This window comes from Lolium rigidum, chromosome 2, assembly GCF_022539505.1.
Source record: "Lolium rigidum isolate FL_2022 chromosome 2, APGP_CSIRO_Lrig_0.1, whole genome shotgun sequence".
Taxonomy (NCBI): Eukaryota; Viridiplantae; Streptophyta; class Magnoliopsida; order Poales; family Poaceae; genus Lolium; species Lolium rigidum.
In genome coordinates, this window is record NC_061509.1 from 82,999,001 (window position 1) to 83,009,981 (window position 10,981).

At 45.8% G+C, this 10,981-nt stretch overlaps 2 protein-coding genes across 2 annotated transcripts; both read left to right on the plus strand.

The window, feature by feature from the left end:
* The first annotated feature begins 545 nt into the window (after positions 1-545).
* Positions 546-2,141, plus strand: LOC124689929 (cytokinin dehydrogenase 7-like). The gene has a single exon (XM_047223379.1). It carries the CDS (start codon positions 546-548, stop codon positions 2,139-2,141), a length of 1,596 nt encoding a protein of 531 aa, XP_047079335.1.
* A 3,939-nt stretch (positions 2,142-6,080) lies between these two features.
* LOC124689930 (cytokinin dehydrogenase 7-like) lies at positions 6,081-7,673 on the plus strand. The gene has a single exon (XM_047223380.1). The coding sequence runs from the start codon at positions 6,081-6,083 to the stop codon at positions 7,671-7,673; it is 1,593 nt and encodes a 530-aa protein (XP_047079336.1).
* The last annotated feature ends 3,308 nt before the right edge of the window (positions 7,674-10,981 follow it).

Genomic DNA, 10,981 nt, shown 5'->3' on the forward strand with positions numbered 1-10,981 from the left:
TGGCGCTGAGTGAGAATCGTCCCAGTTGTAACAAGACGAACGGAGCTGCCCAGTATTAATAGAGAAAAAGGGCATCGTTCTGCTTAATTAACAAACCAAAGTGTTTAATTTGTTCAACTGGCATAAAAACGAACAGAAACAGAGCAGCCCGTTTCTCCACTAGCCCGGGTCAAAACTTAAAACAAAGCAAAAAGAATGTGATAGATTTAAATATAGCTCCAACAATCATTAGTTATGTACTCTCCAAGTCAAAACCATGAGATGCAGCCATCTCATCAAGCTTTTTTTTTTTTGCAAGGGATTTAGTTTTTCTTAACCATGCTTTTGGCATCCTTAATTATTTCCCCCCTCCGAAGTCAATACATTTCAAACCAATAATGCTAACGTAAAACAATTCAAGAACTCTGCACGACCTACATTTGTCAACTTCTGCTAGACATAATGCTACCCTATAAAATGTCATGAAGTTCTGGACCTGAAACAACACACAAGCATCAATCATTCTGTCTGCTGACCTAAGCATTTCCAAATCCGGTACTGCTGCCATGGCAAGAACTCGCTTCGTCGCATTTCTCATCGGCATGGCCAGCTTCGTCTCCGTGGTCACCGGCCAGCTCCGGCTAATGCCCGCTGGTGGTCTTCCCCGTGATCTCTTTGCCCTTGGAATCGCCTCGAAGATCCGCATCGATCGCAACTCGACGGCGATGGCGTCTTCAGACTTTGGCCGCATCGTCGAGGCCGCGCCGGAGGCAATTCTCCACCCTGCCACGCCCAGCGACATCGCCGCGCTCATCCGGTTCTCCGCGTCCTCGCCGGCGCCGTTCCCCGTGTCGCCGCGTGGGCAGGGCCACTCCGTCCGCGGGCAGTCTCTCGCCCCGGGCGGCGTCGTCATAGACATGGGCGCGCTTGGTCGCGGCCACCACAGCCGCATCAACGTGTCCGCGGACTATGTCGACGCCGGCGGCGAGCAGCTGTGGATCGACGTCCTTCGCGCGACGCTGCAGCACGGCCTCGCGCCGCGCGCGTGGACGGACTACCTCCGCATCACCGTCGGCGGAACGCTCTCCAACGCCGGCATCGGCGGGCAGGCGTTCCGGCACGGCCCGCAGATCGCCAACGTGCAGGAGCTCGACGTGGTGACAGGGACGGGCGACATGATGACGTGCTCACGTGAGAAGAACTCTGACCTGTTCTTCGCGGCTTTGGGCGGGCTGGGCCAGTTCGGGGTCATCACTCGGGCTCGGATCATGCTCGAGCAGGCCCCGAAGCGGGTCCGTTGGGTCAGGCTCGCATACTCGGATGTCGCCATGTTCACAAGAGACCAGGAGCTGCTCATTTCTAAGCGGGCTAGCGAGGCCGCGTTCGACTACGTGGAAGGCCAGGTCCAGCTCAACAGGATCCTGACCGAGGGCCCTAAGTCGACACCTTTCTTCTCCGAAGCCGACATCAATAGGCTCGCTGGGCTCGCCTCTGTGTCTGGCTCTCCCGCCATCTACATCATTGAAGCCGCCATGTACTACAACGACACAACTGCCTCCTATGTGGACAAGAAATTGGAGAAGGTGCTAGAGCAGCTAAGCTTTGTGCCAGGGTTCGTGTTCACGAAGGATGTGACTTACGTCCAATTCCTCGACCGCGTGCGCGAGGAGGAGGAGGTGCTCCGGTCAGCGGGGCTATGGGATGTGCCGCACCCGTGGCTAAACCTCTTCATCCCCCGGTCACGCATTCTCGATTTCGACACCGGCGTGGTCAAGGGTCTCCTCGGTGGCACCAACCCGGTCGGGGTCATCCTCATGTACCCCATGAACACGAACAAGTGGGACGACCGGATGACTGCCGTGGCACCACTTGCTGGAGAGGATATGTTTTACACCGTGGGATTGCTCCGGTCGGCGGTGGTTCCTAGTGACCTAGAGCTACTAGAGAGGGAGAACGAGGCAGTGCTAACATTTTGCGATAAAGAGGGTATCGAGTGCAAGCAATACCTCCCGCACCACATGTCCCAGGATGGATGGCAACAACATTTTGGCGCCAAGTGGAGCAGAATAGCTGAGATCAAGGCAAAGTTTGATCCTCACGCAATATTGTCGCGGGGTCAAAGGATCTTCGGTCGACAAGAAGCATTGCGGCAACATAATTGACCACAACACTACTACCACCTATTTGTAGATACACTCACGTTGCTAACAACATGTAGCACAAATTTTTGGTATTGGTTGATTGCACTCTAATGTACCTGAGCTTTAGATAGTCAAACATATAATTAAGTGGTGAGAGGAAATTCCCCAATCGACGCAAAATTCTAGATATTGCAAGCTACACCATGTTTCTTAGACTTACTTAGTTTTAACAGATTCTTAGACTCATCGACGATCCCTCCATGAATATCCTTCTAGGAGGGCCCACTGCTCAACATGTCCCATATTGACGAGGTCATGGCCCCTGACCACTCGATTGGAAGATCATGAGCTTACCGACATTGGCGATCAGCCCACACATGCTTGGAAGACGTCTTGGTGTGCATAACTTGCAAGGATCAAGCTAGGATCAGGTTAAGGATATGTTCTAGGATCATTGATATGATATGGCACCGTCCTAAGATCAGATTTGTAATATCTCGCTATGATCCACTTGCCACTATAGGAAATGGCTTGACATCCGTAACCCTAGGTAATCCTATGTATAAAGTACCTAAGGAGCCGTCGAGCAAACACACACAACTCTCCCATAACTCATCTAATAGCCACCACCATTCGTCCACCATGGACAGGCTCGTGCTCGAGCATATACTCATAGATAATCCATCAACTACCCACAAGAGTAAGCCCGAACATGTATAAACTTCGTGTCTCTTTGTGCTACCATCTATCCTACCGAACGCGTGCTTCTCTGCCAAACAACAGATATATAGACGGAAAAATACCATGACACATAGGTAGACAAGGATCATGAGCACCACAAGAGCCGGATATCGAGGTCATGCACTCGCGCCCATCACAAAGAGAAACTCAATACAATGCCGTAGCAACCAACAACACCTCATTTCGAGTTCTAGTCTAGATCTAATAGATAGCTCACAATGGTCATAGAAGGTGCGAGCGTACCATGTGGGCCACGTGTCCAAAGCCAATACGGACCCATCGTACAATCAACAAGACACCCCTAACATGATAGAATAACAATTAATCATGCCTACAAAATAGCCTAGAAATACATTATAAGAAAGATTTTGAAGAAATAGATATAGTTTCCACATAAATAGATATCCTTATTTCTCGTACCACAATGTTAGAGGTGCTTAGTGAAAAAGGTGATTTAGTGGTAAGATAAGGCATATTCTTTTAGATATTTTTGCCTCCCAATTACTAGGGAGAAGAAGGCAGGAATAGAAAAATGTGAAATTTGATTTCATGGCGTAGTTTTGAAATCACGGTGCTACTAATAACAGAGCCCTAGCCACTTTCCTATACGTGAATCAATTTCCTAGGATGTTCTATGGTACTTGTTTGGATTGTATAACCGGAAACCATGTGACCTCCTCCTTATAATGTACTTTTCTTGCACCGTGGATGTTTTTCCATTAATCAAGTGTATAAATCATTTCCTCTGTTTTAGTGGCAACTATGGCATTGCCACTAATCATTAAGAAAAACTGTGAAATTAGATGTCATGGAATGCTGAAATCGGGCTACTGGAATAAGTCTGAATGATTAGGTGCTCACCATTAATTATTGTCATTTCATTTAGATTCAAATCATGTTGGATTCAACATGCCGTAACATAATTCCTTATAATTTTTACATTCCGGAGTTTCGGAGTTGTGAAAAGAAAAAGGCCCAAATAGGATGACGAGGCTTTGGTCACGCTATATACCATCACTTGCGCTCCTTCCTTGTTTATACTCATTTCATTTGTTGAATCATGACAATTGACAAGCTAACAAGACTTAGGAAATAAATGGTTCAAAAAAACTACCAGTTTGTTTATCAGGCATACTCCCTCTGTTTCATTCTATAGTGCCTATAGTTTTTTGGTACGGAAATTAGCGCAAGAGTATTTTTTACACAAGACCCCTAGCTAAACGATTTGAGATCAACATAAAAATTGGGAAATCCATATCTTCCTAACTTAACATAATATATTTGGGAGCTGAAAGATTTGGGAGCTGAACGGGGAGGGGATAATTGAAAAAAAGCTAAGCTACAACCTTATATTCTGAAACAAATGCCAAAAATCTATAGGCATTATAGAAAGGAACGGAGGGAGTACAATAGTTTTGAACCGGCAGCCGCTCGTGTGCATGAACCAGCGGCAAAGGCTTGTCCTCTCTGTGTTGGCCTTGGAACTTCTTTAAGGGGCAAATAGTTCGGAAGTGATCACCACTAACCCGTGAAGCATTATTCAAGCGGTTGACGTATCAGCAGATTTGATTTGGTCCGGATATATATTTGCCTCTACGTTCATGCGCCCTCCCGATCTGCAATATCATATATCTCTATCCTGTTAATACCTGACAGCTCCTGCCGTCTCGGGTTTTTTTTTTAAACAAATCCCAGTCTGACCTCACATGAGCTAGGATTTCTACTCCTTACTTTCCGGACAGCGCATAAGTTTTTTCTGCCGGATATCAGTAGACCGGAATGTCAACATGGGCATACATCCTAGAGAAAACATGGTTAGCAGTTCAGTGTGACGCAAAACCAAGTCTAGCTGGCTCATGCCAGGGGAGTCAAGTCTTCTAATTTCCCATCACATGATTCATTAAGACAACGCTTATCCCAGCAAAACTACGGCCAAATTCATGTTTGGATTTGGGTTTTGGCTGATCATCTTCTTTTATCAGCTTCACTTATGACATGGCGTTGTGTGAGATTTTAATAGGGAAAAGGCTATGCTGAAATAACAAGGGCACCTCTCTCTTTTTTTCATAAAGATAATACATTACGGAACAATGCAATACTCTACTAGTAGTACGAAACTACGCACACAACTAAAAAAAGAAGCTAAAAAAAGAAAAAAAAGTCCCGCTATAGTATATTACAGTCCTTACAACAGCAACACAAACAGCACCTTGACAACACCTGAAGTCCAAGTTCTCTAAAAATTTCACATTCAAGAAGTAAATAGTGCACGCAAGACATCGTCGTACGGTCATCGATCTTAGATTTTCACCCTGAAAAAAGTCTCCGCTCTTAAAACAATAACTTCAACAATGCCATTGCTAGCTAGTACTTTGAATTTTACCCTCAAAGGTAGGATATTAAACTTATCATGTGCTAACGCCCCACTCGCATGCCATTACTGTGAAGCCCGATACACCAAGCAAGTATACCATCGACCAAAGCTGGAACCACCAATAGTAGCCCTCAAACAAAGAACATGTCTTAATTGGGTGCTGAGCTTGTTCTTCTTTTGGTTTTAGCTTGGGCATGTTTGTGCTATGGTTTTAGCAGACGTTTTTTTTTTCTTTGATACTTGCTCTCGTAAGATGTATAATTATGGTTGATTTACTTTTTAAGCTGGACGAAAAGCTATTTCATTTCAAGTGGTGAAAAATAACAAGGGCAAAGCAAAGTTTGTTCAGCCGGGGCTGCCAGGTGCCAGCTGCCCCGTTTTCCCACTATATTCAAAATTATGTATGTCGCAATGTAAGGCGAGTCAAAACTTAAATCTAAGGAAAATGATTGAGATGTAATAAAATATGCTTCGGAGTCTATGTCCTACAATCATTACTAAAGTACTCCCCAAGTCAAAACCATGGTATACAGCCATCTCATCAAGCTTTTTTCTGCAAGGGGTTGGGTTTTTTCTAAACCATGCTTTTGGCACCCTTTATTATCCCCCCTCCAAAGTCAATACATTTCAAACTAATAATGCGAACATAAAATAAACAAGAAATCTGCACGACCAACATTTGTCAACTTCTGCTAGGCATAATGCTAGCCTATAAAATGTCATGAAGTACTTGACCGAAAACAGCACACAAACATCAATCTTTCTGTCTACTCACCTAAGAGCATCGAGCAGAGTAGCTTACAATCGTCCCATACCATTTCTAAAAGAAATACACTCCTACTGCAATGGCAAGAACTGGCTTCGTCGCGTTTCTCATCGGCATGGCCAGCATCGTCTCCGTGGTCACCGGCCAGCTCCGGCATATGCCCGCAGGCGGCCTTCCCCATGATCTCTTTGCCCTTGGAATCGCCTCGAACATCCGCATCGATCGCAACTCGACGGCGATGGCGTCTTCAGACTTTGGCCGCATCGTCGAGGCCGCGCCGGAGGCAATTCTCCACCCTGCCACGCCCAGCGACATCGCCGCGCTCATCAGGTTCTCCGCGTCCTCGCCGGCGCCGTTCCCCGTGTCGCCGCGTGGGCAGGGCCATTCCGTACGTGGGCAATCTCTTGCCCCGGGCGGCGTCATCATCGACATGCCCGCGCTTGGTCGCGGCCACCACAGCCGCATCAACGTGTCCGCGGACTATGTCGACGCCGGCGGCGAGCAGCTGTGGATCGACGTCCTTCGCGCGACGCTGCAGCACGGCCTCGCGCCGCGCGCGTGGACGGACTACCTCCGCATCACCGTCGGCGGAACGCTCTCCAACGCCGGCATCGGCGGGCAGGCGTTCCGGCACGGCCCGCAGATCGCCAACGTGCAGGAGCTCGACGTGGTGACAGGGACGGGCGACATGGTGACGTGCTCACGTGAGAAGAGCTCGGACCTGTTCTTCGCAGCATTGGGTGGGCTGGGCCAGTTCGGGGTCATCACTCGGGCTCGGATCATTCTCGAGCAGGCCCCGAAGCGGGTCCGTTGGGTCAGGCTCGCATACTCGGATGTCGCCATGTTCACAAGAGACCAGGAGCTGCTCATTTCTAAGCGGGCTAGCGAGGCCGGGTTCGACTACGTGGAAGGCCAGGTCCAGCTCAACAGGACGCTGACCGAGGGCCCTAAGTCGACACCTTTCTTCTCCGAAGCCGACATCAATAGGCTTGCCGGGCTCGCCTCACTGTCCAGCTCTGCCGCGATCTACATCATGGAAGTCGCCATGTACTACAACGACACCACTGCCTCCTATGTGGACAAGAAATTGGAGGAAGTCCTAGAGCAGCTAAGCTTCGTGCCAGGGTTTGTGTTCACGAAGGACGTGAGGTATGTCCAGTTCCTCGACCGCGTCCGGCAGGAGGAGGAGGTGCTCCGGTCCGCCGGACTGTGGGAAGTGCCGCACCCGTGGTTGAACCTCTTCATCCCCCGGTCACGCATTCTCGACTTCGACACTGGCGTGATCAAGGGTCTCCTCGGGGGTACCAACCCGGTGGGGGTAATCCTCATGTACCCAATGAACACGGCCAAATGGGACGACCGCATGACAGCTATGGCACCCCTTGCAGGAGAGGATATGTTTTACACCGTGGGATTGCTCCGGTCGGCGGTGGTCGCTAGTGACTTGGAGATACTCGAGAGGGAGAACGAAGCGGTGTTGTCATTTTGCGATAAAGAGGGTATCGAATGCAAGCAATACCTCCCACACCATAAGTCTGAGGATGGATGGAAACAACATTTTGGGACCAGGTGGAGCAGAATCGCTGAGCTTAAGGCGAAGTTCGACCCTCACGCACTATTGTCACCGGGTCAAAGGATTTTCCCATCGCCCCATTTGTTGTCGGACACATAATTTAGTCCACCACTACTTAGATTTTCTTTCTTAGATATAATCAAACTGTAACAAGTAGGAGATTTTGTTTGTATGTATAGAGTGCACAAAATAGGTTTTTGATAGACCAGCTACATTTACTCCCGTAGTTTTGTATTACTCTGCATATATGATTTAATTTGTCCAAAGTCAAAATTTTCCAAGTTTAGCTGGTTATATATAAAAATATATGATTATCTAGAAAATAAAAGTATACAGTGATTACCATAATTCAATGTACAATCATATCTTTTACATTTGACCAAAAATATATTTATATTTTATCATGGATAATTGGTCAAATATTGCAAAAGTTGACTTTGAGAAAACCTTATATACAGGGTAATATGATACAGATGAAGTAATAGCTCTAGAATTTGACTGCCTACTCCCGAGATCTTGAACATCCACATGTGAATGGTAGCCACTACGTGAAATAAAACATGAAATTGATTTTTGTTTTCATGTTTAGGGAATACATCTTAGCGATAAAAATAATAAATTTGGCCTAAATCTGATATTCTAATACAAAAAGGGCATATGTGAAAAAAATCTTCACATGCAATTCAATTATCACTTTGTGTGCATCAAATCCACAATGACCCAGCAGACAAATATGTAGTTGATGAGTGGTAGAACACTCATCTTTATCGTCATTTGAATCTTATATATTTCGTTGAAATAACAATAATATCTCTCTGGATCTGCTGGTAATCACTAACTATTGAATAGGTGTGCATATCCTTTTCTTTATTAATTTCTATGAAGAAATAGGCATTTTATGCAAGAAATCAGTGGAATATAAAGGAGAATTACAATCTAGGAACTTCACCGAGTCAACCGGGCCTCTGAGATGAATCACTAGCGACTAATGGTACAGTCACCCTCGCCCATACCGGGTGACCGTACCATACGTCGGTGGATTCTCCTCGTCAAACCCATTATTAAACGTGAAGGCACCTAGCTCATCCGAACAACAGAGCACCACCAGAACCCCACTCCACTTCCACAAGTTAGATATCCATCAACACTGAAGCTTTGAGGCCGCTACAATCATTTCCATCACCCTACTTTGTATCTTGATTTCATCGCAGTCGGCAACATTGTAAGACTGTTACTATTCAATCTATTCAAGATCCATTATACAATATTCATGATTGTTGATCTAATCATGTGTGAGTAGTCCTCAGGGGTTGAGGGATAGGCTCGCATCAACAAGTGCAACTATCGTTCGGATATGAGTGTTATGTATTTGGATCCATGCGTACTACCGGTCGTCTTCGTATCCCCATCTCTGGGCTTGTCAAGTACCCAAGTCCCGTGGAGTTGTTAACGTTATGAAGGTAATGGTAGGTGGTGATTCACATAATTCGATATCGGCGTGGTTAGAGTAGAAAAGGGTTGAATGTGTAGTTTCTATCTAGGAACTTATGATAACTTCACTGAACTTAAGGCTTTCTTACTTTTACTTAAATATCTTTGTCGCCCAGTGATACTCGGGGCAGGGTCAAAGATCCATGGTGAGAGTTTCAACGTAGGCCGTGATATCCTTTGGACACATCACACATTTATATCGTGTATCTTATTATTACATATATCACAGCTATTATTATTATATTTTTAATCCTATAACCATCTTTGCACAGTTGTAGGTGAAACCTTAGTCCTAGCCTATTTCTATCCATTGATAAGACCAAAAACAAAAGAAAACATTGGTCTGATGAAATAATGACTAAATGAAGTCTCGTTTGCAGTGATCTTTTACCATTAGAATTCTTCCTTGGGATTCGATAAAAACCTAGGGTCTCTTAGGGAAAAACAAAAGTACTACAATTCGATAATCCGGGTCAAATGTATTAGTAGTGCAATATAGTGCGTATTAGACGGTCTCAAAATAATAAACATGGGGACCGCGCCATAACCAGGAACACATTTATCCCGACTAGTTGAATGCCCGTGCTTCACCACAGCTCAACAAATTTATTCAATTTGAAATTCATGCGCATGGAAATAAAAGACACAATTCTAAAAGCAAAGTTTATACTACATCAAAAATACTTCATTATTGTGTTCATTGCATAGCTTTATTTGGCGGCTCGTCAAAAATGAAAATGCGGGTCTGTTATAGCACAGCGTCGAAAAAACGCCCTATAGTTCCCCTATAGTTCATATGCCCAATTGTAACAGGACAGTTCATATAATAGATGAAAACGGTACTTCATTTAACAGATGAAAATGGCCTGACACTTTATATAACAGATGAAAACACATGCCTCTTATAGCACCACATAGAGCATCAATATGGAGGACAGGCTCCATGGGAAAAAAGGCCTTCCATCCAGCCCCATTAGTCCCCAAATATTTCGAACCGTGACTAATGGGATCTTTAGTCGCGGTTCGGGAGGCGAACCGCGACCAAAGGCTTGGGCCCAGGGCGCTCGCTGGCCAGCTGGTGCAGGTGAGGGGCTTTCGGGCACCTTTAGTCGCGGTTTGCCAGGCCCGCGACTAAATCCCCTCCCCTATATATACCCATCCAGCAGCCAGCACTTAGCCATTTGGAGCCATTCTCTTCACAAACTTCACAAGTGGGTGTTAGGTCTGCTTTTGGTTCATCTTATGCACACAAGGTGTTTGATGAAATGCCCCAAGAGCATGAAACAAACATGATATGAAGTGTCGGAGCCACATTTGAGCTTCCTCATTTATTTTTTCCTCCTCGATCGCGGTTAGCAACTTGAACCTTTGATGTGTCATTGATAAAATATGCATATGTGTGTAGTTCATTGTTTGATTTCTATTGTTTGTAGTTAGTTAATTAGTTTAACAAATGCATGATGGTTAATTATATATTTTATATTATAATAATGTAGATGAATCGGCAATGGATGTACGGTAACCGACTCTCCGGCGAGTTCACTACGGGTTTGAAAGATTTCCTCGTAGTGGCTAATGCGAACAAGCAGGGGGGTTTTGTTATCTGTCCATGTGTTGCCAGTAAGAATCAGAAGGGCTACTCTTCCTCAAGAGATGTTCACATGCACCTGCTTTGGCAGGGTTTCATGCCAAGCTATAATTGTTGGACCAAGCATGGAGAAAGAGGGGTTATAATGGAAGAAGATGAAGAAGGGGATGATTTCATCGATGACAACTATCTTGATCATTTCGGTGATACTTTCATGGAGGATGCTGAAGGTGGGGAAGGTGAAGGGGAAGGTGAAGGGGAAGGTGAAGAAGAGGCACATGATGAGCCCGTTGATGATCTTGGTCGGACCATTGCTGATGCACGGAGA

Coding starts and splice junctions, on each gene's coding strand:
- LOC124689929 (XM_047223379.1), top strand. CDS start 546: ATGGCAAGAACTCGCTTCGTCGCATTTCTCATCGGCATGGCCAGCTTC.
- LOC124689930 (XM_047223380.1), top strand. CDS start 6,081: ATGGCAAGAACTGGCTTCGTCGCGTTTCTCATCGGCATGGCCAGCATC.